This window comes from Phoxinus phoxinus (genome assembly GCF_949152265.1).
Source record: "Phoxinus phoxinus genome assembly, chromosome: 9".
Taxonomy (NCBI): domain Eukaryota; kingdom Metazoa; phylum Chordata; class Actinopteri; order Cypriniformes; family Leuciscidae; genus Phoxinus; species Phoxinus phoxinus.
Window position 1 is genome coordinate 12706083 of NC_136884.1, and position 27381 is coordinate 12733463.

Consider the following 27381-nt stretch of genomic DNA (forward strand, 5'->3'; position numbering starts at 1 on the left):
CTTATGAAATTCCCATTTATTATTATTATACATATATATATATACTGATTAAAAAATAAAAACAGCATTTTGCAGCAATTTTTAAAAGTGCTTCATATATTAGTATATTGTAAAATGTAATTTATTCCTGAGATGGCAAATTTTTTCAGCATCATTACTCCAGTCTTCATTGTCACATGATCCTAATATCCAGTCTAATATGCTTTTCAAATCATTTTTCCTCAGGATTCTTTGATGAAAATTGATGATTGATATAAATATAATTAATAATATTTATTAATAAATATAATTATTTTGTAACTTTATAAATGACTGTACTATCACTTTTGATCCATTTAATGTCCTTGCTGAATAAAAGTATTCATTTAATTTAAAAAAAAAGAAAATCTTACTGACCCCAAACTTTTATACAGTATATATCAATAGTATTTGTACAATATAAGCAGGAATACACATACAATGTGACAGATGCACTGATGATCCTGTACAACAACAGCAATACTCAATCCACAAGTCTCTTTACACTGATTCTGTGAAGCACATTTACAATAATCCACCGCAGATAATACCCACAATCCCCCCATGCTATGCAGTTTTATTATCAGACACTGCGGCGCACATGTACACACATTTTGTGAATCACACTTGCAACAAAACTAAATTGGCAGGCCGTGAGCACTAAGGTAAAGAAATGCATCCACTGATTTTGGCAAATGTATATATACACCCCCAACAACTGGCACATTTTCCTCTTTGTATGAAGCCATATGATTAACTCCTTAACGTCATTTGTTCTACCTAACAGAGTTTAAAGGTGATTTACGTGAGAAAATGAGATTTCTGATTACCAGGGCACTCTTTCCCTTGCAATGTTTGCATGGTTTTACAGGGCTTAAACATTCGTAATCAACAATCTCACCATGTGCACTTTTAAGAGACAAGGGCTGTGTTCAGAATAGCATGAGCATACTACCATACTTCTAGTAGACAACATATTTCTAGTTTATAGTATAGTAGTATTACATAATATGCATACTGTGTGCTTAGAATACATTAACATGTACTTGAAATATATGTGCAGAGTAACCGTATACGAGATGATAACTGAATTGTACTTGTAAACTATGTGTCAAAGTCAACAATGTAGAATGCAACTTAAAAAAATAAATAAGTGGCAACACTTTATTTTGATGGTCCACGTTGAACATTCTATTGACTGTAAGTAGGGGATCATCAGAATAAAGTGTTCCATAATGCATTCGATTTTTAAGAATAGGCAATACACTGCTCAGTATGCAGTATGCTAGTATGTCATTCCAAACATAGCTTGCAAACACATTTGAATGTGTCAACTTTCTCTTAAATTATGAAAAAAGCTGCCTGTCCAATCTGCATATATATTCAAAACAAACAAAACCTTAGAAAAAAAAACCCATAAGAAAATCCATTTAAAAAGAATCAAATCAACACAGATACCAATCACTTAAACACAGACGACTGCTATCTTCAATGTGGACGTTTTCACATATTTTATGCCTCTGGGCTATGAAATCAACAGTATTCTGTTATCTACTGTAGTGTTCAAGCAATCATTTTGCAAGAACAAAAATGTTCGGTTATAAGGCATCAGAAGTTTTCCTCGTTCCAGGTACATTCCAATAGTACATTCGTTCCTTTCGGTAATCCATCGTTATGTTCAATTTCCTTTGAGCATTCATTCGCTTGTCCTCAGATCATCCTGGTGTTTTTTTTTAATCATCATTGTTTGAGTGATTTAATGTCATCATGAATCTCAGGAGCGACAGAAGAGCAATTTTTGAAAGACGTTCCTGAACTCCACGTTGAAGGCAGTGTAGATGATGGGGTTGACGGCACTGTTCACATAACCAAGCCATGTGACCACGCTGATCAGCGTTGGCCCAATGTCACATGACTCGCACAGCGCCTTAGTCACATGGACCACAAAGAAAGGAGTCCAGCAGGCCAGAAAAACACCTGGGGAGGAGGAGATCAGTTAGAAATTGGGAGTTTATGTATATTCTAACATTGGTACATGGTTGAACAGGTCCGTTTTGTTCTCTTTGGGCATCTTGGTGTGTGTTTTTTTTTTTTCATTTATACTACTGCATTGCTGCAAGCTGATCTAACACCACGTTTTCAGTCTGTATAAGTTGTGAGGAGAACAACAATGGTGAACATATGGTCACAATCAGAAACTGCTTTCACACTGCTTTCATTGCCTTGGAAACAGCCTTATATATTTTATATTTTACAGTACGTCTGTTTGTCATGTTAATAATCCAAGAGCAGCAGGTGTCACATTAAGCCATAGAAACTTTTTATACATTGCCGAGCTTGCCATTCTAGCAGTGTTCTCATCACACTCGACCACCCCATGGGTTTCGTTTCTGCTCATGCATTTATTCATGACTTTATTTTTCACATAAATGAACATTCAAACACACACTGTGTTCATTGATGTATACCTGCATAGTTTTGGTTTCAAAAAGCTCAGATCATGGCAAGCATGACTTTGAGTGTTTGAAAAGACCAGCTCACCAGCATTTGTTTTGGAAGCTGGAGTTCCCTAAAGGCACCCTAATCCTGCTCCTGGAGGGCCACCGTCCTGCAAAGTTCAGCTCCAACCCCAATTAAACACACCTGCACCAGTTAATCACGCTCTCACGTGGCCAAAATGTCCAGGCAGGTGTGTTGAGGCAAGTTGGAGCTTGATAGCAGCCCTCCAGGACCGAGTTTGGACACCCCTGTCTAAAGGTGTCTTAAAGGGATAATTCACTATAAAAAATTAAATATATGTCATAATTGACACTGTCTAATTTCAAATCATGTGAACTTGTAGAACACAAGTGGAGATGTTTAGGAGAATGTCCATGATGCCCCCAAAATGATTACAAACACAAGGACAATTCCAAAATATGCTAAAATGATATTTTTTGGGTGTAGGACAACAGTAAATGGTGAGCAAATGATTACAGAATTTATATTATTATAATTTAGGGTGAAATAACACCTAAGCAAAATATCCTTGGTCAATAAAAAAGATTTTAGAGACGATTATTTATACAGATTTCGTTATTTATATTACTTTTTTGTTTTTTTTACTATTTATTTGCACTTTATCTGTAACGATAATTTATTTATATTAAATAATATATAACTTAAATTTTTAAACAGTATATTATAATTATTTATTAAGCTGCATAAAATGATTTTAGTTTGTTGTGTTTATTTGAAAGCTGGACTATACAGTACCATTGTGCATGAGACAAATAAATAAAAAATCATGAAAGATCTAGTGAAGTATACAAACCTGTTACAAAACTTGAGCAATTCTATTTTGAGAATTAAAATTACACTTAAATATATTTTTTATTATATGTACAGTAAGCTTTAGTTAATATATATTATACACTCTAAAAAATGCTGGGCTGTTTCAACCCAAATTTGGGTCAAATATGGACAAACCCAGCCGTTGGGTTACATTTTTTTACAATGTTAACCCAACGGTTGGGTTCGTCCATATTTAACCCAGATTTGGGTTAAAACAACCCAGCATTTTTTATTTATATTATTCATAATATATAAAAGATATATATATTTAGATTATGATCTCTTTGGTCTATTGTGGAGAAGTTGTTTACAAAAGTTTGATCTGAATTGATACTCACCCACAACCACGGGCAGCACCTTCATTGCCTTCCGCTCCCGTCCGCTCACCCTGTTGCTCTTGCTGTGGCGGCGTCCCGCATGAGACCGATGGTTCTTCCCCACACCGTTCTCCCGGCCGCTATCATCCTCCGTTGCCCGCTCAGGGTTCTCTGCGTCTGAAACGCTGTCCATCTGAGTGGTCATGGGGTCACTCTCAGCTGCCGGCATCTGACCTTCTGCCAGCTCGTCCGTGGTAATTGTAACCGGACTGGCTGAGGAGACAGGAGTAGTCGGGGTGGCGGTGAGAGATGTCGGACTGAGACCTGCAGGCATGAGGTACACCACCTTCTCCCTCGCCCGTCCCTTCTCCTTCTGTAGAGCTGCTCCCAGACGTAAAGACAGGCTCCTGCGCCCTCTGGGCGGCCGGCGGAGGTGCGAGCGACTACGGCCAGAGCTCCATCGCTTTAGTCCCCTGAACATCCAGTAGTACAAGAGGAGCATGACAGGGCAGGGGACGAAGAAGGAGCAGATGGAGGAGTAGACCACAAACTGGTTGTCCTCCAGCTTACACACTTGAGGGTTCCTGTTGGGAACCTGGTTCAAGCCGAATATGACAGGACTGGCTACTCCAAAGGAAAGCACCCAGGTGGCTGTGATCAAGACCAACTGACGAACACTAAACTGGTTCCTGTTGTACTTCAGAGGGACCACCACTGCAATGTACCTGCAATAGAGATGTAGAGAAGGTTTAAGGCCCGGATATACTATTTAAACACTCAAATCTCTTGCGCATGTATTGTTGACATCAGGACTGTGCTGATGACGAAAATTAAGTCATGCGTAACACGGAAATGGAAAGAATGCTTCAGGCTTTACTCATTGATAAGATGAAGGTTCAGAAAACGATATTTTGAATAATGCTTCAGTGTTGAATAATATCCAGCGTTGTTTTGGTCCCCATTGACGTTCATTGAATGAATAAAACCAGTAGTTTCATTTTTGGCTGGACTATCCCCTTGGTTTTGGCATTTTTATTGCACACAATGTCAGTTGAGATTGAGAAGACATTCAATCAGACATTATTTTCCTACCGGTATATGTATGCTTTTACCGCAGTTACTTTAGCTTGCTTCTAAAAGCTTATTTTTATGCGTAAAATCATGATTGACAGCTCCATAAAGCATGTTTTTTGTTCGTCTTCGTTAATCACAAAAACCCGCTGAGACAGTGGAAGATTCTAGCGCAATCATTTTAAATTGCATGAGACCTCATAAGTCTGATTCATCTTTTCAGTCATCTACATCCTTTCGACCCAAACCTTTGTTTTCATCTTCAGAGACGAGCTCGCTTTTGTTTTCGAAGCCTATGCGTCAAAGACGGAGTGACCCTGTTTTGCCTTGGTCTGGGACCTCTTGAAGTTGTTTCATATTGTTAATGTGAAGCAGTGATGCTTGATGCGCTGTGTAAGTAATGAAATTCATTTGAAATTCAGTGCTTTCATTAGCATCCCTGGACACCCAAACACACATAACCACCGAGTTAAGATTCAGTGTGTGAGCGCTCACAGAGGCACAGAACAGACCTGCTGAATGTTAAAAAAATCATTACAAATTCATCTGAAAGATTAGGGACCACCGCAAGAGATGAGTAGATAATCTGAATGCGCAAACTATTCTTTTGTTAAAATCTTTTATGCGATTTTGTGGGTATTTCCGCCACATAAGAAAGTAATCATGCTTTGGTAAATTGCAATTGTGACATAAAAAGTCACAATTATGAGATACTAAGAGATAAAAGGTTGAAGTTTTGCAAGTTATAACTGATATAAAGTCATAACTATGGAACTTTTGTCATAATTAGTATCACACATTTACATTTTTACTTTTTGTCATAATTATTTTTGTCCAAATTTTTCATGTCATAATTATAACTTTTTATGCCACATTTATGACTTTTTATTTCATATTTTGTCTCATAATTCCAACTTTTAATGTCAAAGCATAACTTTTTTATATGGATGAAATGGGCTTCCACAAAAGTAACATGTAGAAAGATACAAATACAATTCCAACAGAACACACTGTAAATAATTTTTTACCCTGTTCATTCTATATATTTTTTATTCTTTCTGCAGCTTGCGTACATGCTGCCAATGCATTTGTAATGCTGCCGGGGGACTGGGTCTCATTTCAAGCAAGTTCGAGTCTAAGATTGTGCTATTTTTACTAGAAAGCAGTCGTGAGCAGGTGTGTGAGTGTATGTGGGCTGCGTCTCTCACCTGTCCACACTAATTGCACATAGATTCAAAATGGAAGCAGTGCAGAGCATCACGTCCATAGTCATTAGGGCATCACAGATGTACATACTCAGGGTCCAAATGCCTCCCAGGAACTAAAACACAGCCACACACACACACACACACACACACACACAGACAGACAGAGAAGAGAGACAGTGTAAGACAATAGGTCACACACACTCATCCATACCTGTCAGGGGCGTCAACGGCATGCATGGTAAATGGAAAATAATACATTTTCAATTAAAACGTGATTTTCTTGAATTAGTTTTAAATATTATTATTTATTTATTTATTTATTTTAAGTATTAGCACAAAATACAGTTGGATATTAAAGAACATTCATAGTTTTCTCTTTATTTCGTGCATTTTTATAACACCGTTTTAAAAATTTTGTAATTTCAATTTTAGATTTTATTTTTAGAGTGACTCTATAACATTCTGTTCAGGGACTATTAAAAGTAGCCTTTGGCTAATTCACATTTACAGTTCTGTCTGTTTATTATAAATAATGATACAATAAAAAAATAAAAAATAAATAAATAAATATATGCACAACATAAATACCAATACTCACCCGAAATTGTAATTGTAATACTAAATATAAAAATATGAATCTTATAATATTCAAGATTGTTTTAAAACATGGCAACAATTTTGAATGGGCTATAGAGTCAGATTCAAGGTCACATTAGCTAGTCTTTAGGGATCATATGGAAGAAGATGGCAGGTGTTTTTCACTCTATGGTCTTGATTGACTGCCATTCAAGTTTGAATTCATTCAAAGCATTATCCAAATCCGTTGTTGATTCACTCACTAACCGTACAATAAAGAGAAGAAGTCTCTGAGGGAAATCACTCACTGCATCAATATTCACTCCACAGACACACAAACTTCAAGGGCAGCAATTCAGACGTTCAAAATCTTTTCCTGAAGTACAAAATGTACACCGTATGGCATAAAGTCAGCAAGCGTGAAAAGAAAACTGACCCTGTACTTCTTAATAAATGTTCCTTGGGTTATTGTGAACATTTCATCGATGCACTAATTATTCAAAAGGAAAAAAATATATAAAAATTGAATAACTTGAATAATTGCCTTTTAAATTACTTTTCTTTTGAGGTCATCAAGTCATCATATTTTTAACCTCATGCCAACCTGTCACTGAGTCCATTTCCAGGTGCATAAAATCAAGCCAAAATGATGGCATACATTATTTTCCTCAATGAATTAAGTAAGTAAAACAGGATGCACACTGTTTCACACTGATTTTAAAGATCTAGACTGATCATCAGAAAGTTCAAACCTAACAACATATCAGAAGCGGCCTTTGTGATTCGGAAGCCCGTTTCAAAGAAACAGTCGGAGGCCATTGAAGTCATGGAATCATTCAGTCAAACGATTGGCTCAAAACGGCTGATTCATTCAGGGACAAAGCAGAAGTGATTGAGGCTCAATCCGAAATCGCATTCCTATACCCTAGTGCATTATTCAAGGGGACATCCATTTGTAGTGGTGTCTGACCATAGTGGACGTTATTGAGTGCACTCATCCAATCCCACATTGCACCGCAACAGCGACAGCCAATGTACACTCAAACTCCGTACGAATTCGCTCCCTCGTTTTCATTCAGTTCTTCAAGTGAACTGTATTAGTGGACACTAATGTAGGGAATAGGGGTTGAGGGTTTAGGGGGTGATTTCGGATTCAGCCTGTGTGAGTCGTCGAGTCATTCATTAGAACGATTTGTTCAAAAACGCAGATTCATTCAGTAACGAAACTGAAACTGTGTTGCTCGGAGACGCGCAACGGCTCTACTGTTTGCAACTATTTTCGTTGACAAAATAGAGGGAAAACAGACAATATTGTGTAAAAAATGTAAGTCACCTAATAGCCAATACACTTGCTGTTTACTGAATTTGTTGTATAAAATCAATATTACATTTGCAAACTTAGCCATATAAAAAATATGCTGATATTCGGGAAAACAGCACTTTGGCTAGTGTGATATTGCTTATAAATATGAAAAACGAGGACTTTTTTTTGCACCATATCTGCATTTTTATTAATTTTGGTTGCACTTTTGGCCCAAGCCCTAGTTAATTTCCACCCCTGGTGTGTGCGCTGCGTGATGACGGGGGGTGGGGCCCCTTCTGTTGCGAGGCCCGTTTCAAGTGAAACAAAGCAAAGGCCGCTACTACAACAGATGATCTGTGAACCATCGCCGGAGCCGTAGTCTTCAGTTGAACATTGCTGAGCTCACGTCCCCAAGTTCAACAGCTTGTTTTCAGTTTCAATTACGTTAGAGAAGTCATCTGGTTGTTTGGTACAATGTAGATATTTGAGTGACTCATTTATTGATTTAATTCGTATTCAGCTTAAACCTTCCGCTTGTCCACTAGTGACACTTCACCGAGCAATCATTACAAGTTCAGCATCACCCGATTGACTCAGAAAGTTCTCAGAAACCCAGTAGCGCTCAATGTTTAATGTACCAGCGTCTTCTACTGAAATCTTTTCAATATTGATTAAAAAAAAGGACAGATGATTGGGGGGACTATACACTCCATAACACCCAATTTGCCTTGAGCGAGACACTTAACCCCAATTGATCCAGGCTTAATAAGTGTAGTGAGGTTCACATGGATAAAAGCATCAGTAAATCAGTAGTCTGAGATATAGAGGAGGGATTTAGACCGTCTACCGTCTGTCATCGGCACTCACCTCAGAGTAGACGTAGAGCGGGAGGACCAGCACGGCCAGCAGGAGGTCGGCCACGGCCAGACTGACGATGAAGTAGTTAGTTGCGGTTTTGAGGGAGCGCTCAGTGAACACACTGAGGCACACTAGGATGTTCCCCAAGATGATGATGAGGATGAGAGGCACGCCGCATATCAACGCGAAGTAGTTGTACCCCTCATGGGGCACCGCTGGGTCTATACTGGGCGTCACATTGGCCATGGTGCCCCGAAGTTCAGCTGCCAACCCGGATTCAACATCTGTAAGAGGGAAAGATTGACACAGCGGGGGTCTGTTTGTCCAGATGAATGGGATTTTGTGTGTGTAATGTATGCTAATACGTGTTTGCGTTCTCGCCCATATGTTACGAGGAGAGGAATTATGACAAGATGAAGCCGTAAATATGAACAAGCGGCCTCATTTCACAGTCATTTATATGCAGAGTGCTTGGAGATGCTGTCATACGTCTTCTTATTTTTCGACAGTAACACACTCCCTCTCCATTTGTCATCTTTTTGCAAACACAGTATTGTAATTTTATGGTGTAAATTTATTCTGATGTTTGCTTCGCCTAGTTCGCTTTCATTCTAGGCAAAGTTCTTACCTTGAAACTGTCACGAACAGACAGGTCTGTTGGGGATTGTAGAGTATGTCGACACGTCTGGCGTCTGAGACGGTTATAATCACATTCTGGAAGTGTCGATTCTCTCCGTCAAGGTACACAGCGGCCATGTTGAAAGAGTTAACACTTCATTCATGCGATCTGATCTAATAAGAGTTGAAGGAGAGGAAAAGTGATAATTGAATTTTCTTTTATGCTTTATATAGGCATCATCAGCAATGCACATGACGTAGATGTGATAATCAAGAACGCAAGATGGAGTTTAACACCCTTAAATTACCGAAAATCTGTGAAGACTTCACATTTTGCTGTCACAAGGTTGTGGGGTTTCACGCACAAGCTAAAATGTGCCGAAACTGATCTGGAGTTGTTATCGTACCTCACAGTATCTCGCTTTCTGGTCTGGTCCGTATAACTGCAGGTTTAATAGCTGATTATATCAGCTGTGGCTTTCTGGAAGTAGTATTTAAAGAGATGCAAAGGCATATAGTATAGCATTAATAAAATTTTTGGGTCAATTTAAATAAAGTAAAAAAAAAAAGACTTTTCATGGAATTGCCTGTCGTTATGTTATTTTTCTGGGTTTCTTTATTCCCTGTTAGACACGTTGGAGTATGGGATCAGAGGATGCTCTGCTTCTGTGATAACGGACTGTTTGAAATTCTCCCCTCTCGCAACAACAGGTGAAGGTTGCTATGACAACCTCCAGTGTGTGTGTGTGTGTACCACAATAAAGACGGGAGGCACTTGTGAGCATGTACATAAATAAAAACCCAATCAAACCGTTCCAGTTCACATCACCCTTTGGTAACTAATGGAAATGTTCAATTAGGGAAGTCTCCTCTCAGGTCGATGTTATCATTTCTTGCTTCTTCTCATAGAGGTCTATTTGTGCAATAGTTAGCGGGGTTGTGTGCGGACTAAATTGAGAAAGCCTTTTAAATTCCAATTTAATCTCTAATTCCAATTTGTAATTCTAATTTTAAATTATGTTTTTAAAATGATTACATTTATTATCCGCATTAATACGTGTGAGGTATTTATAGAAATATTAGATGATATTAATGAAACATTTTTGAAATGCCACCAGGTAGTTAATATATATTTTATATTTAATACAATTGAATTTTATGGGAAATGGTGGAAGATGCTTTAATTTACCCCAGATCAATAATTGTCGATATTAATTTGTTTTTTAGTTTAAGTTTTCTGAAAACAATTTGGTGGACACTACACTGGTTGCTTGTTTCCGCCACGGAATAATAAAAAAGTGGGCTTTTTATCTCACAATTCAGATTTTTTTTTTCTTCTTTCCTTAAAATTGTGTTTATATCTCATAATTCAGACTTCATTGCTTTCAGTCACAAGTTTATGTTATGTAACGTTGCAATTCTGAGAAATGAAGTCAGAATTCTGAATAATAAAGTCACAATTCTGATAAATAAAGTCACAATTATGAGAAATAAAGTCACAATTATGAGAAACAAAGTTGCAATTATGAGAAATAAAGTTGCAATTCTGAGAAATAAAGTCAGAATTCTGAGAAATAAAGTTGCAATTCTGAGAAATAAAGTCAGAATTCTGAGAAATAAAGTCAGACTTCTGAGAAATAGTCGCAATTCTTATGAATTAAGTCACAATTGTGAGAAATAAAGACGCAATTCTAAGAAATAGTCACAATTGAGAGTATATATCTCACAATTCTGACTTTATTTCTCAGAATTGCATCTTTGACTCAATGGCGAGCAAAACAAGATTCCATAACATTGTGTAATTGAATTTCATTTAATTCTACACATCAATGAATGATTATTAATCAGAATTATTTTTGTGATTATTTATGATTTGTCACGTGAGTTTTGTGTGATTGTGTTGAATTTTGAACTTTTTGAATTTTGATTTAGAATTTTAAATAAATTCCTCTTCCCGTCACTGTATTCAACACTCTCCAAAAAAAAAAGTTACAAAAGCTGTCACTTTCAAAAGGTACACATTTGTAAAGAGTGCATAATTTTAGTACCTCAAATGTACATACTTGTATTGGTACCAAAAGTATGCATATCAGTACCTAAATTGTACATATTAGAACCTTTTTAAGTGTACCGTCCCAGTGACAGCTTTTGTACCAATTTTTCTGAGTGAACATGCGTGACTACTACATTTGTGGCCAAATTCAATTCAAATTCACATTTATGATTTGAAAGTAAGTTTTGCTTTAACATTCAGTTGATTTGTAGAAGTGTCAGATTCATATGCTGTTCAGGTAGTGTCCATGCGCCACACAGTTTTCTCACTGCATGGATCATGTAGCCCGTATTGTGCAGGTAATAGAAATCTAAAAAGCACTGTGTGGTGACTCTTTAATCTCCCAGAGTACAAAGGTAAACAAACACAGCGTGCCACTGGCAGTTGTCAATCTGGTAATCTATCCCCATGTCTCTCGTACCTTGCGTTCTGCCTGTAAATGTCATCCTGTGACACCCCTGGGTAAAGGGAACAGCAGGGGAAAGAAGAAAAAGTCACTAACACACCCTGGTGTAAGTCTTTCGGACCGGAACGTTTCAGACAAGGCACACGGATAACAAAACCAGCAACAGCCATCTCATCCCTGTCCCAGAACGTCTCTCCCCGAGAGCCGTCAAAGCACAAATAGCTTCCATCTGTCTAGTTGCCAGAGGAGACCTAAAATAATTTCATTAGAAAGTTGAAAATGCCAATGTCACATTGACGTCCGCCCTAGAGCAGAAGGACTCGGAAGGTTGCATCTCATTACGTTCCACCTTTAAGCATGAACTGTTTGATTTTCCACATATGAGGCCAATATGAGACACTTTATTGGGATTAAGTTCATGCAGAAAGGTCGTTTCATTACAGGTGGAATGATTTAAGAATTAGTCTCTTTCGCAGAAGCGCCATTTGGAGGCTTCACATTCTCTGACCTTCTGAGAACGTTTTTGTGTTCTGCACTTTCCAAGAGCACAGTACAATGTAAAAAATGATATGATCAACAAGTTATGACAACATATGTTGTTTTTTTATTTGCTTTAACTCATCCAAATAAGTAAAGCATTTTCTTTATTTTAGATTCAACTCAATGAATCACAATGAATGACAATGAATGACAATGACATCCAAGTTGACTGTACTTAAAAATTTAAGGCAGCAAAAAAAATTACAATGTACATTTTGTAACACTTTATTTTACAGTGTCCTTGTTACATGCACTTACCATAGTAATAATAACAGTAAATTATGCAAAATTACATGCAACTAACCCTTAACCAAATCCTAATCCTACCTTAACCCTAGAGTAAGTACAAGTTGTTAATGAATATTACTGAGTATAATTACACTGTAACAATACACCTTAAAATAAAGTGTAACCGTACAGTTCTATTTCCAATGACAGCATTGGAATGGCAAACTCTGTGTTTAAGATGTTACATAATGCTAGTATGAAAACGACCATGTTTCAAAAATATACAATTGCTGTATCCTACAGAATATTGACATTTCATTCATTATAGAAAGTAGATTATATAAATGAATTAACTTATTTTTATAAATCAAAATGGTAAGATTTAGCTCTGTCCCACACTTTGCGTACAGTACAACCCTGTTAACATGACATTTTTGGATATTCAAAGGACGTCCTCCTTTGTTTAAAAAAACCAAACGATATATATAATGTTTTCTGTTAGGGAAATGTGTATTTATGGCTGTGTGTTGCATTAATTTCTCTCTTACAATTGTTTTGGACTTCCGAACCATTACTGGTTTCCCTTTCTCAGTAATGCTCAATTAAAAGCGTCTTTTAGCATTGAGATATTGTCCTCACCTCCAAGAAGGTTCCTTCGCCAGCGATGGCAGCCGGTTTTAATTATAGACAAGGAATTTCAGAGCTGCTACATTCCTCCAACGGGAACAATGAAGAGTGATCAAGGTAATTACTGCCTTTCCTCTCTCTTTATTATAGTTATTTTTTCTAAGCTAATCAGAGAGCACCAGTCTTTTCGTAGGTGTTCAAAAACTTTTGTGCTGTCATTGTGATCATTCAGTCCAATAATAATGTTTGCATAGTATAAGTGCTGCCTTATTATTGAAGGTTTGTAAATTGTCTTTTATTGATTTAATTCTTTTTAAATTGCAGAAGAGAGAAAAAAGACAAAGACAGTGTACCTGAGGCATCTCGCCTGTCAATGCCTCTCTATTTGAGCTGGTCATCTTTTTATGTCACGGTTCAGGAAAAATCTTGACAGAAAGTGTTTTTCACCCTTAAATGGTTTGATTCATGAGACGTCTTGAGAGGCGGCAGATCAGGTGATGGCCTGTGGCATTTCCTTTGTGTGGCTGGATGTCTTTTTGAAGATTTATAGCCATGAGGCTCTACAGGAAAACATTGAGGGAGCAAGAGGAGAGATAAATGTGGAGATATTCACCGCGACAATAAAAGCTCCAGAGGGAGGAGAGACAATGATCTGAGTTAAGGGAAGGGGTCGCGTATTAAAGTATGTGTTTTTTGTGTGAAAAATATGTGGGAAAGTGTGAAAACAAGAGGATCCGGTCACAAGGTAGCAAATGGCTACAGTTTTTTTAACTGTGTGCGTGTGTGTGTGTCCTGGTAAACCCTACACAATGTCCCCATGAGGAAAACAGCTTATTAATCATACTAAGTCATGTTTTTTTAAAATGTAAAAATTTTGAAAGTTTTCCGTGATGGGTAGGTTTCGGGTTAGGGGACAGAATATACAGTTTGAATAGTATAAAAATCATTATATCTCTGATAAATCCGCATGAAACATGAAAACACAACGAGTCTGTGTGCATAGATTACGAATAATAATAATCTGCATTTACTTCAAATCAAAATAATTAGAATTTAGTACTTTTTTAGTTTATTACAGGTAGCTTTGAGCAAAGGGATCTATAACATTTGGTGAAATTTAGGCTATCTGTTAGCATTAGCATTAATCTCAATGGTACTTTTTGGCTTTAGACATTTAACTGATCCATAAATTGCATTTGACACATCAATCAGGATCCACTAGAAAATTATATCCCAATAAAGTTATTATACCCCATAAATGTACAGACACATTTACCGTTGCTCTACGAAATACAGTTATTTCAATAGGAACCCACATACGCAAAGGCGAAACATTTTCCCACACAGATTTTGCTTGTGTTCAAGATGGTCTTGTGGATTTGTCATATTAAACAACAGCAAGCCGCTTGGTTTGAAAATTACTTCTGTGCCTCATGCATTGCTATTGACAATGAACATTTTTGTCCTCAAAATTGTATCTAAAATGTGGCTAATGTGACCACACTTTAATGGTGTACTGTAGATATGGCATGCCAGCTAGGGATAACTAGGCCATGCTTACCAGCCTAATTCTAGCACTGAGGCCATTGAAATGGTAGCTTTAACAATTGATAAAAAATATATATACATATAGCCGCATTAGCATTAGTGGGTAGCGCATAAAATCCTGGACGTCTTTCTTCTTACATGGATTTATTTATTTTTTCTCAGTTGTGCTAACACTGGTACTTTATTTCCCACAAAACGATATGTGTCCATGGCTTATAACCAATTGACATATCTTACATGTATACGGTGTATACAGCTGGGAATTTGAGCGGTCTCTGCATTAAGCCAATAATGAGCTAATCACTGTGAAATGTCATGGGTTAATTAAACATGCTTCTGATGTAATCGACGGAAGCTGTCGATGGGCATTCACTTTGTAAAATGGCGTCATCCTAAGACAGATCCTGATAAGATTTCAGCTTCAATTCGTTTCAAGCTGACATATATGAACAAAAACTGTCAAATGTACTTCATCCACCATACAGTATGTGCCTCGTGACAATTGCCCTGCTGTGAGATCTTGTTTATTGATTTTAAGTCTTTTAGATCAACTGCCGGCTTATCTAGAGTCCCTCTCACAATCGTCACTCTCTCGTTCGGCCAATTAGCATTCAATACACAGTCAAACAATTCTGAACAATTGAAAATTGGTTTTGCTGTGCTGTCTGTGTGAAGGGTGTGGCATTACGGATAACTGACGCTTTATTTTGTGAACCTTTTTACAAAAGTTAACAGATCTCCTATATATATACCAGTTAGGGACATTTTGGCACCCACATGGTGAAATATCATTAGAGCTGTGAATAAACTCAACGGTTCGGTGGACCCAGCACAGCTGCGATTAATGTGAGGTCACACTCTATTAAACGCCGCCCTCGGACTGTCAATTAGAAGGTCTGAGATGGAGGAAAAAGAAAAAAAAAATAGAAATTATGGGACAAAGCCATTTTAAAGAGAAATAATTATTCCGATGGCAGAAGGAGATTAGATATAATATGGGCTGGAATCAGTCTGAGGAACAGAGGGCTCTGGAGTGGCTTTTACTAATTCATTTGATAAGATACTATTTTAATAGCTTATAAAAAGTCAATTATTGGATTGTTTTTGGGAGGGTTGGGGGGAATGTTGCCTATGTTGTATAAAAATTGATAGCAGATCACTCCAAGTTGTATTGTAGACACATGCATTTTCTTTAAAGCTGCTTTGAAATTATGTGTATTGTAAAAAGCGCTACACAAATAATGGTGAATTGAATTGAATATCAAGCTTGTGTTTTTTCTCATACAGTATAAATGGAAGTCTTTGAACATAGACAGCATAGTAAAAAATGAAGTGGATCATCATATTGATGAATTCCTTCTGTTTCTTTAACCCATCTGGTTTTTATCTTTTTCTCTCTTTCCCCTTTTTCGTCACGACCTTGCTTTACTCCATGAGAGCGGCCCCTGCTGTGATCTAGGGATCATCTGCCTGGATGGCTCTTCAATGAGTGAACTTATCTCTATCACACTCAAACACTCACATCAGACTCTCTTCTCCATCAGATTACTATCGAAATACCCCAGCTTCAATGTTTCCCAGCGCCAGGTATTTACGTCCCCGTCGGCTTTGTGCCAGACGGAGCCAAGTGGCTTATATAAGTACAAGATATGATTGACCTTTTCCTGCTTGATCTCAGCTTCTCAATGGATTTACAGACCTGGCATCCAACAATGTGGGTTGCCCTTTTAACCAGGATTTAGATTCAGCTCTGTTTTATCTCCAAGTAAGTTCAGAAGAAGCACCCAGGCAAGATCCCCAGTTTAAACTCACACACGCATGCCTGTACTAATTTGATGATTTGTGTAAACTGAGGAATCAAACTTGCTCATCTATGTGGTTCACTCTCTAAAATATTGGAAAGTCTGATTCATTTGAGTGAATCTGATTGTAGTGAATCATAAATGATTCATAAATCTTTTTTCTCTCTCACACACACATTCTACACATTATATATATATATATATATATATATTAGTGGTGGGCCGTTATCGGCGTTAACGTGCTGCGTTAACGTGAGACTCTTATCGGGCGATAAAAAAAATATCGCCGTTAATCTATTCTCAAAGTTGGGTTGGGAGCTGGGCCTATACTACGCAAGCTATGATGACTTTCACCTTGATATTTTAGCACGGGTGTATGCCTAGCCGAATTGCACTGTAGGGGGCGAGAACGAGTCTTCGAACCTGTGTGTAATGCCTACTGTGAAAGTACCACATCAAACGTGACGTGCTAACATGGATGCAGCTATGAAGCCGCCGGGTTTACTTCAGGGAAATTTTATTTTTAAGAAGCTTCCCAATGGAAACCTCGACAAGATTAGGGGGTCGCACACCGGACGAGAAGCGCAGCGCCACGTCGCGTCTAAGACAACTCGAGATATCGCACACCGGACGGGCACTTTTTCAGTTTATGGCCAGCAAAATTGCATCGTTGGAAAAATCAACTAGCTAGTCACGACTGTTTCCCGAAACCGTATTTTGCAAAGTATCGTTCAACTACGTTGGTTTATGACGTCTCGCACGTGGTGGACTAATAACTTATTTTAATTCATCTTTTTGAGATCGAATTAACGCTAGATTTTGTCATATAAGTTACAGACATGGCATCTGAAGACCATTTCTAATTTTTCTCAGTTATTTTGAGACGCAATATTTGGCTGGTTCTTACATAGTAGAGCACGTTCGCACATGCGCAGTCTTCAAAACGCTGCTTTAAATATCTTGACAAACTAAAAGACGTATATTACATTTGTATGTATTCTAAATAAATAACACGGGTTGTACTGAATGTCAGCTTGCTTATTTTGCTAAAGATAAGGATTTATTCAGTCTACATCTCATGTAAACTAGCAACTATGCTTCTAACCACAGCCCGAGAGCTGTCGTTCCAACCACACAAGTTTGCGATGCTGTTTGCGAAGTTTGTTGGAACGATGGTTTCGGGAAACACCAAATCGTTGAACTATGCTGATAACGACTGATTCATTCTAGTGAATATGATTCATAATAATGATTCTGATTCATTCTAGTGAATCCTAAATGATCATCTCTCTCTTTCTCTCTCATGTAGAACGGTCTGATTCATTGTAGTGAATCTGATTTATTCCAAATGAATTGTATTTGATTCTCTCTCTGTCATATATAGCACTGGAATTCATTATAGTGAATCAGTGTATCCTAAGTGATCCTCTCTCTGTAGAACTGGGAAGTCTGACTCATTCTATTGAATCAACAGATTCCAAAATGATACAACTCTTTGTATATTTATCTGTTCAAGTTTGATAGTCTTACACTAATTGAGATTTAGTCATTCATTCTTTCAAATTAATTTTGAATTATTCAAAAATACAGATTTTATTAAATCATAAATTACATCACTGGGTACAAGTTACTGTATATTTCTATTTATAAAAACATGCAGCCATCTTAATTTACTTAAAGGGATACTTCACCTTTGGAAAGATGAATGTGTATTTAAAATGGGTCATTGATGTAGTAGAAATGTGAAATTATTTTTGAATTTGGAGCCTTCTAGACTGAGAAAAGCCAGAAAATGTATTTTTGTCTCATGTGGATGAAAGACAACAACTCCCAGAATGCACTTGCTTCGCTGCCCTACGAGGCCACTCCCAAGCCATGCCTACCGGTAGAGCGCAGTTAAACAACAAGGCTAGGCTACTAGTTGACTCGAAACTTAAAAGATGCAGTTTTATCGTGAGTCTCCGTGACAAGTCTGCCCGGGATTGTCCGGAATTGGCCCAAAATGTCCGGGATTCACCTTTAGCGTTCTACAGTCATCACTCATTATGTTTACTGTGGCGAGCAGGACAAGGCTGAGGGCCTCGGGAGAACGACGCAAGGCCGGTGGCGTGATTACTGATGAGCGGCACCTGTGAGACGCACCGGTCTCGTAGGCTATCTCTCAGGGAGGAGCGGGATTTTTCTTAGCAATGCTAAAACGCACATCAACCGATCACTTGTTTATCGTTCATGTAAACACTACATTCAGATTCACCACTTGGAATGAATTCAGATAGACTGAAACAAAAGATGTAGCCTACATGTAAACAATGAATAGCAACTGTAGAAAGCAAAAGCAGAATCCCGGACATTTTGGACGATCTCGACGGCCGGACATGTCCGGGAAAAAGAGCTTCCAATAAAAGATGGCTGACACTATTTGTACATTCTGTGAGTGAGGTTCAGAATGAACCTCTATGGGCGGGTTGAAAACATGCAGAACTAGCGCCTTCTACTGGCTGTAGTCTCCTCTAGACTCTGGCCAAAACAATTTTTGCGTCATCGGAGGATTTTTTCCAGACAAAAAAATACATAAATCTCTCGTCTCAGGGGGACATGAGGGAGGGAAGCACGGTCATTTGAAAATACTACAGGTTTTCTACTGATACAAAGCTTATTGCTAAAGGTTGACGTATCCCTTTAAATGTAGCTTAACTACTATGAGTTTATTAGCAAGCTACAATTTCAAAGAGAGTTCCCCAAAACCAATCGTCAAGAATCCAGTTTGTGTATTGGACAGCAGTGTTTTTCCAGAACCGCAATGTTCTTAGAAAAATCAGTCAAATAATCATTCTAATCCTGACCTCAGTCTCTCCGCAAGTTTCATGTGTGTTTTATTTTACATACTGAATGCAACCAATGCAATTCCTCCATAATGCTATAATCTATTCTCAACTCTCAGTGCTGAGAGGTGTTTGACAGTCATCACCAAGGGCCTGAAATAGCACACTGATCTACTTCCTGCACCTCTCAAGAGATTCTTCAGACATGTAGCATAATTGTGTATATTACACTGAACAATGGGAGGAAGAGGCTGCTATGGGACCAGGTTGGGCAATAAATAAAAAGTCCGCCCACTTGCGGTCCGCAGTACCATAGCAACCAACCTATGGATTTTAGTGCCAGATCGCCATAAAGAATTTAATTGCCTGTGTTTCTTACCAATCATGTAGAGAACCATAACATCTCAGGGCGGTGGCATTACAAGACCATAGATGCAATTAAAAGCCACAGGTTTCCTTTAAGGGGCTGATGGGGGTCATTGGATGAATGTTTGGGCAAGTGCAATAGACTTGATCAATGTTCTGCAGATGCCGAGCGGAGGCGTGAGAGTTGTGTGAATGCTGACATGTTGTCAGAGCGCTTCTTTGAAGGCTGTTCGTACGTACTGAGCAACAGGTGCTAAACAGCCCGGACTGCATTACAGCCACCTGTCTGGATCCAGCAGAACACAGCATGATGCCGTTGGACCCGCTTCACTGAATGTCTGTCACTAGAGGAAGCGACAACCTAATGTGTCTTTCTGACCAGCTGTGTGCACAGCAACAACAGCGTGACAGCGGTGGGGGGCGGAGGGGAAAGATTGATCTGGCACCGGACCCACGGTAGGGCACTCTGTGTGTGTGTGTGTGTGTGTGTGTGTGTGTGTGTGTGTGTGTGTGTGTGTGTGTGTGTGTGTGTGTGTGTTAGTTGCTATGGTTTCTAAAAACTGATGCTCATATCAGAGCATTGTGTGCAATATGTACTTCATTTGAGTGCGTGTATAGTGTGAGTGACCCAACCCAATCTCATGAGCCAACAAGTATTTCACGAGTTGGCAAATTTGTATGAATTTGTACAATGTGATTCGTACAAAAACGTATGATTTTTAGAAAAGAAAAGCAAGCAGCATGAAGGTCAACCTTTAAACCTTACCATCAGCAGGGTGCAGGTAGAACATTCCTACAAATTAGCCACCAATTCATCAAAATATAAAATACTTGCAAATTGCCCTGAGATTGTGTTGGAATGATCTCGGTGGAGATTTAGATTTAGTGAAAGGGCAACGGGGACCAGGAGTCACTACTCAAAAATTATCACTATATTCTGATTTATTATGAATACAGTTGGACATAAAATAAATACAAATCTTTCACCAGAATCCAGTTTCAGTTTTTTTATGTACTGATGGGTTGCCTTTTATAGTAGCTTTAGTTTCAATTACTTTTCTCAATAAACACCTGTAATTTTTTTATTTTTTAATCCATGTAATTATTGTCTCTCTCCACTTTAGATGTTTTGTTTAGGTTGTTGTTGTCTTTAATTTGTTTGAAATGTGTCTTAAATTTAAACACTGTCCATTTTGTCTTTTTTCACATGTTAACCTCTGAATGTGTCACAGTAAATTATTTTAGTGTATGTAATTTATGCTTTATATATATATATTAGTTATTATTAATAAAAAAATGAACAAAATAGCAGCTTGGAGCAGTCTGAGGATTTCATCATAATTTGGTTGTCACTTTTCCAGTGTTTGCTTCAGGTCATGTCTACTAGTCTCATTTGTAATTGTGATCATATGCAGAAAAAAAAGGGAGAATTCACTCAAGCAGAAAAGCTTTGTGATACACCTTGAGCCCTGTCTAAATTCTGTGCAGATAAGTCTTCGTTCATTCATATTCATGAATTTTGTTTGTCATTTGCATAATTTAAAAGGCAAATGTTTCTGGTTCACCCAAAACGAAGATGTAAAATCTAACACGAACAGACCACCATTTATCTTGTCATGTTTTCCTCACTTTAGGTTATTACGGTTGAGTCTAGCATTCAGGTAAATAGAAAAACTTCACAGTTCTGAAAGAGACAAATGTTCTTACCTGAAACTCAAAATGAACAGCAAACTCACAGGGAAATGTCAGAAATCCATTAAACGTCCTCTGCCGTCCCAAAGGTGTGAGCGCATCAGAGGTCAAAAGAGTGTCCCTCTCAGTCTCCCATTGTCTCAGCTTTTACGTTTTTCTCCATGAGACAAGCACGACTTCCAGCTGAGCTTCTTTTCTCTTCCTGTGTGCAACCCAGTGATCTTTTCTGACAGTCTCTTATGTGTCAGAAAGTTTCCTCAGGTAGCGTATCCGCTAGTTTTATACGTGCCGTCTCTCGCTCTCTTAGTTCATTAGCTGCTGTCTGCGGAGACGTGGTGAGAGAGCGCTCTCACTCTCTCTGCTCTTCTGTCTGTGCGCCACATGCTTTCAGCTTCTCTATCAGTTACTCCCTCTCTCTTTCTCACCTCTCTCTCTCTCTTCCCCCTTACCTTGTGACTCCTTTCTTGGTCTATTTGTGTGTATCTTTTCTTCTTTTTCTCATCGGTCCTCTTTACACCTGTCTCTCTCGCTTTCTTTTTCTTCAGTTTTTCATCACTCAGTCTCGTGCTTTCTGTCTGTCTCTCTCCCTCTCTCTCTCTCTCAACGTTTAATTGGTCGTGGTGCACCTGTGGCTGTGATTGGTTGACAGATGAATAATTTGAACTCCCTCTCTGTGATGTGCGTCTCAGAACAGCTGTTGACCAATCACTGACCCAGTACGAGCGTCTGGTTCTGACACGCAAAACTGCTCAATTTGAGCCCAGGACAGAGGGTACTAAACGTGATGTCCTTCATGTCTCGCTGGTAAATATGCTCAAAGGGAAGAGGCAGGGATGGCTTCTTTGACTCCAGTGTTCAGTTGCATTATCTATCTGATAACAACCAATTAGGTTTTGTTTGCTTTGGTTCTGGCGGCCGGCCCTGCCGTGACCCTTTTTGGCTGCTTTTATAGATCTGTTTGAGCTTTTAGACCAGTAAACGTTCCTGAGCTTGGCGTATGACCCGTAATGCAAACACAATTGTGCTTATTTACCCTTGAGTGGATATTTTAAGGGACCGATGAAAATGTATGCGTGTGGGGTGGGATGTTGTGTAAGATATATGGATATGACAAACCAGATGGGTGGGTGGTGAACCCATTGCCTTCCAACAAATGCATTTGTCAGGGTAATACCTGCCCAGACTCAGCCCACAAGCTTTATCTTTGCCAACAAAATATCTTAAGGCACCCACACACTACAAGATAATCGGCCCGATTGTGGGCCCAATTCTCCCCTTCCGACAATCCTAAAGTCACGATTATCTTGATGGTTCTACGGATAATCTCATCAGATTTTCCTGTGGTGTGTGAGGTGTTACGAGTGATTGAATCTGCTCGGAATAACATCGGGGCCGCACCAATCTCAAATCATAAATATCCAACATCGTAAATGTCAGAAATCCTGTTGTGTAGAGGGAACCCAGAGGACAAACGCGCACGCACTCTGTAGATTGTCACGTGGAAAGAAACGATACCCAATCAGAAAGCGAGCTGACAGGTAACGGAAACATAACATGACTTCATCCAGACCTTTTTCTGTCTTGTTCTCAATGTTGAAACCAGTTGGGCAGCTTTATATGTTTGCGTACTTTTTTTCAGGATTCTTTGATAGAAAGTTAAAAACAGCCATTTAAAAAAAAAAATGTTTTGGTAACATTATAAATGTTTCATTTTTCACTGTCACTTTTGATCAATTTATTGTGTCCTTGTAGAATATTATTATTTTTAATATAAATCTTACTGACCCCAAACTTTTGAACAGTAGTGCTTAAAGATACATTTCTTGTTTGATTTGATGTTTATACCATTTCCTGAATAATGTTCCCTAATTTTTGTATATTTTTGTAAGATTCTATTAATTAAAATCAAAGTCTTATAATTTATGAATTTTAAAACATTTTATATATTTCTATATTGGCAGCATCTTTAATAAATGTAGTTTATTTGTTGCTTCTAACTGTTTTTCGGCTAGTCACCTCCTCTTCAGACCATTAGTCAACAAATCCTCTGTAAACACTGCACGCGTCAAAATGATTGCAGGCACAGAGGTGCAGCTTTAATTTGAAAGAGCTGAGAGCTCGCCGAAAAATGACTCGCTTACAGATCATTTCACGTTTCAAGTCATGTCAAGTACATTTTTTCTGAAATGACTGAAAGTGGTAATATCTCAGTGGGGGGATTGTTTACTCTGTAATTAGTCCATCCATTTTCAAAAGTTTGATCCATTCAGGCATGATTTGTGGCTTGTATGTGAACATGAAAGGAGTTATTGAATTGACTGGGTAATGAGCCTCTTCTTTTGATTTTTCATCAGCATTTTGACTGCCTCTGGAACTTTGCTCACTGCTGTTGCCCTTGGACGGTGTTACTTTCAGAGCACTGCATTAAGCTATTCAACTTTGTATTAAACAGTGGCTTATTGTTGCCTCAAATGACTTCCGGCCCCTTTGGCCACACAAATTGCCGCCAATGTGAAAGACCCTGCAGGTTGCGCATGTGAGGACCACTTTGCGCATGTGTGTGTTTTTGGACGCAGGAATCAGAACAACTTCTCTAAACCTCTTTAAACACAGATAATGAAAGCATGGATTGCTGAACATTTGCTGCCTGCTGATAAAGCACAGGAATCCTATCAAATATGAGCTGCACGAGACCCCAAATATAAAAAGGGCAGCACTTTGACCAGTCAATCTTACCTATAAGCTAAGGTCAAGCTTTTTTTCTGGAAAGGCTGAATGAGTGTGATGCCGGTTATGTTTACACAGCAGCAGAGAGCTGAATATAAAAAAAACACTGTAGAACTTCCTACATGCATAATAGAAAGGAGAAGTAAAAGGGAAAAAATATGAATATGAAAAAAAAAAAACTACAGAAATTGGGATTCTGGTCAAATAAAACTTTGTTAACACTTTACAATAAGGTTCTATCAGTTAACATTGCTCAATGCATTAACTAACAATGAGCAATACGTTTGTTACAATATGTATTAGTCTTTGTTAAATTTAGTTAATAAATATACAACCTTATTATTCGTTCATGTTAGCTCAGGTCCATGAACAAGATTTTGGTTGTTTGTTTTGTTTGTGAAGCATTTATTTTTATTTTTTTATGTATTATTAATTAAATATAATTTATATTTTTGTATTATTACATTACATATATGTAGCATTACATTTTGTATAATTTTTTACATTTGTATTAACATTGTTAGCGTGTGTGTGTGTGTGTGTGTGTGTGTGTGTGTGTGTGTGTGTGTGTGTGTGTGTGTGTGTGTGTGTGTGTGTGTGTGTGTGTGTGTGTGTGTGTGTGTGTGTGTGTGTGTGTGTGTGTGTGTGTGTGTGTTAAAAATGTAATTATATTTAATAATACATATAATTTGTATATTTATAATACACATATTTAATAAATAAAAATGTTTTTTACAATCAATTTAAATATTAACAGATACAAAAATTGTTTTATTATGTATTAGTGAATGTTGAAATTAGCATCAGATACAATTAATAGATGCTTTAGATGTTATTCATTGTTATGTTAACCAATTTAACTTAAACCTTATAGTAAAGTGTTAATAACCTTTTTAAAGACAACTTTTTAGAGATATTCGGGGACTGAGTGTCTTTTTTCCCCCTTATTACGGCTTAATTACAGTCAGCTAAAACACCATGTCTTGTGAGCATTAAATATTCCTCCTGTCGTCTTTAATCGATCGGACTATATATTTGAATGCACGGGCAGAGAATGCGTGATATGTTTCTTTGAGACAGCATCCCAAGTTCAGTTAAGCCACTGCAACAAACAACTTGTGCAAATCTTCAAACTTTAATTACACACTAATTACACTGATTAGATAATCACTCCTCCCTGGTTAACAACTGTTCGAGAGATACAAACTGAGCTCAAGCTGTAGCAGAGGAAGGGAGAGAGTTTGTTATGATCTAGGAAACACAATTTCAAAACATATTCCTGTTTGTGTTATACTGTGATTTCACTCAGCACAGAGGTGTCCGATGTGTGATGTCTGATCTCTGTCATAACATGCACAACATATTGTAACATCTTTATTTTGTATAGTCTTTCTTTTATATTACCTTTACATTACCAAAGCATCAATATAAAGAATAAAGTAAGAGAAAAGGAAATGACAATGGCCATGTTGGCTTCAACATTTTCAAAAAATGTATAATACAAATGGCTTTTTTATATATAACTACTCCCTCAAGTAGTTTGGAATAATCATATATATATATATGATTATTCCAAACTACTTGAGGATTTCATGTAAGGAATTTCATTGTTTTTTCAAGGGTTTTTGTCTTCGTTTGAAACACATCTACTGTATGTCCCCCAAAATTACTTAAATTATTTTTCTTCTTTATTTATTGATATTACATACTCATTTGTAATTAAAAAATAATAAATAACTGACAATAAAATAAAAAGAATATACACATAAAGCTGTTTCTTTTTTTTCCTCCTTTCTGTAGCATTTGACTCATTCTTGATCTCTAAAAAGCTGAAAGAAGTCAATCTGCACACACCTCCTAGCTACTTTTATCAAACCTCTCTCATCTTTCTCTCTCTCTCTCTCTCTCTCTCTCCTTCCACCCTCTTCTTTCGTGAAAAATTAATTGAGTTTTCTTCCCGTACCTCAAATGTGGCAAAGGTTTTGACGCTGTTGCCATTTCGGTACGTGTGAAGAAGAGCGAGTGTGAAGCTGCTTGTACCTTAATGATCCTTTCCCTTTAGTTATACATCTGAAAGAGACAATAATGTGTGCCATAATGTTGTTTTCAGGGTCACAGTTTAGTTGTTGCTTAACTATGTTGTGTGATGAGAAATACCAGTAACAGAGTTCGAGTGTGTGCCGTGCTCAAAAGTTTACATACACCTTGCAGGATCTGACAAAATAAGAGGGATCATACAAAATGCATGCTGTCTTTTATTTAGTTATGTCCTGAATAATACATTTTACATAAAATATGTTGACATACAGTACACAAGACAGAAAATAAAAAGCAAATTCAAAAGTTGACATACACTTGATTCTTAATACTGTGCCGTTACCTGGATGATCTGCAGAAAACTTTTTGAATTTTAAGATCAAGGTAAATTGTACTTTATTTGTCTTCTGGGAAACATCCAATGCTTCCGAAAGGCAGTACTAAATAAAAATAAAAATAAAAAATAAAAGATATTTGAACAAAGTGAGAAATATTTTGACATCTTCATCCTGTTTAAAAGTTTTCAACCCCCGGCTTAATGCATCGTGTTTCCTTCTGGAGCATGAGTGAATGTTCAAACCTTTTGTATTATTTGCGTTTGAGTCCTTCAATTGTCCTCAGTGTGAAAAGATGAATCTCAAAATCATACAGTCACTGCTGGAAAGGGTTCAAATATGCAAAAGATTTTGAAAACTGAAGAATTTGCAGGACCTGAAGGATTTTTCTGAAGAACATTGGGCAGTTTGATTGCTCATGACAAACAAGGGACTCGTGAACAACCATCACAAAACAAAAAAACAGTTGTGGATCATCCAGGTCATGAGAGACAGTATTAAGAATCAAGAGTATGTAAGCTTTTGTACGGGGTCATTTTTATAAAATCAGCTTTTTTTGTCTTGTGGACTAAACATATTTTATGTAAAATAACTTATTTAGGACAGTGCTTAAAAAAAACAATGTGCATTTTGTATGATCTCTCTTATTTTGTGAAAATAATTAACATTTTGCTGATTATGCAAGGTGTATGTAAACCTTTGAGCACGACTGTACGTGTGTGTGTGTGTCTGTCTCTCCCAGTCAGATGCAGCGGTGCAGAGACACAGTCATTCTTTAAGCAGACATTTGAAGGCTGAACCAGTCAGACTGCAAATACTAGCTGTACACTTTTAGCCTTGTTTGATTTGGAACTGCCATTATAATCTCAGCAAGGACTTGTCATTCGTGGAGAAGT

The 27381-nt window shown here is 37.6% G+C and overlaps 1 protein-coding gene across 3 annotated transcripts; it reads right to left on the reverse strand.

Moving 5' to 3' along the window:
* Nucleotides 1–293: 293 nt before the first annotated feature.
* Nucleotides 294–26489, reverse strand: drd4-rs (dopamine receptor D4 related sequence). Of its 3 annotated transcripts, XM_079623065.1 has the most exons (7): nucleotides 26077–26489; nucleotides 9710–9783; nucleotides 9313–9476; nucleotides 8694–8968; nucleotides 5948–6060; nucleotides 3690–4393; nucleotides 294–1995 (listed from the first exon to the last, which is right to left on the reverse strand). In XM_079623065.1, exons 4-7 carry the CDS (start codon nucleotides 8928–8930, stop codon nucleotides 1793–1795), a joined length of 1257 nt encoding a protein of 418 aa, XP_079479191.1. In that variant the 5' UTR covers nucleotides 8931–8968; nucleotides 9313–9476; nucleotides 9710–9783; nucleotides 26077–26489; the 3' UTR covers nucleotides 294–1792. The 3 variants fall into 3 exon arrangements, with proteins under 3 accessions (XP_079479191.1, XP_079479190.1, XP_079479189.1); XM_079623064.1 differs by having other exon boundaries at nucleotides 9313–9783; XM_079623063.1 differs by lacking the exons at nucleotides 9710–9783; nucleotides 26077–26489 and adding an exon at nucleotides 21402–21937.
* Between the last annotated feature and the right edge of the window lie 892 nt (nucleotides 26490–27381).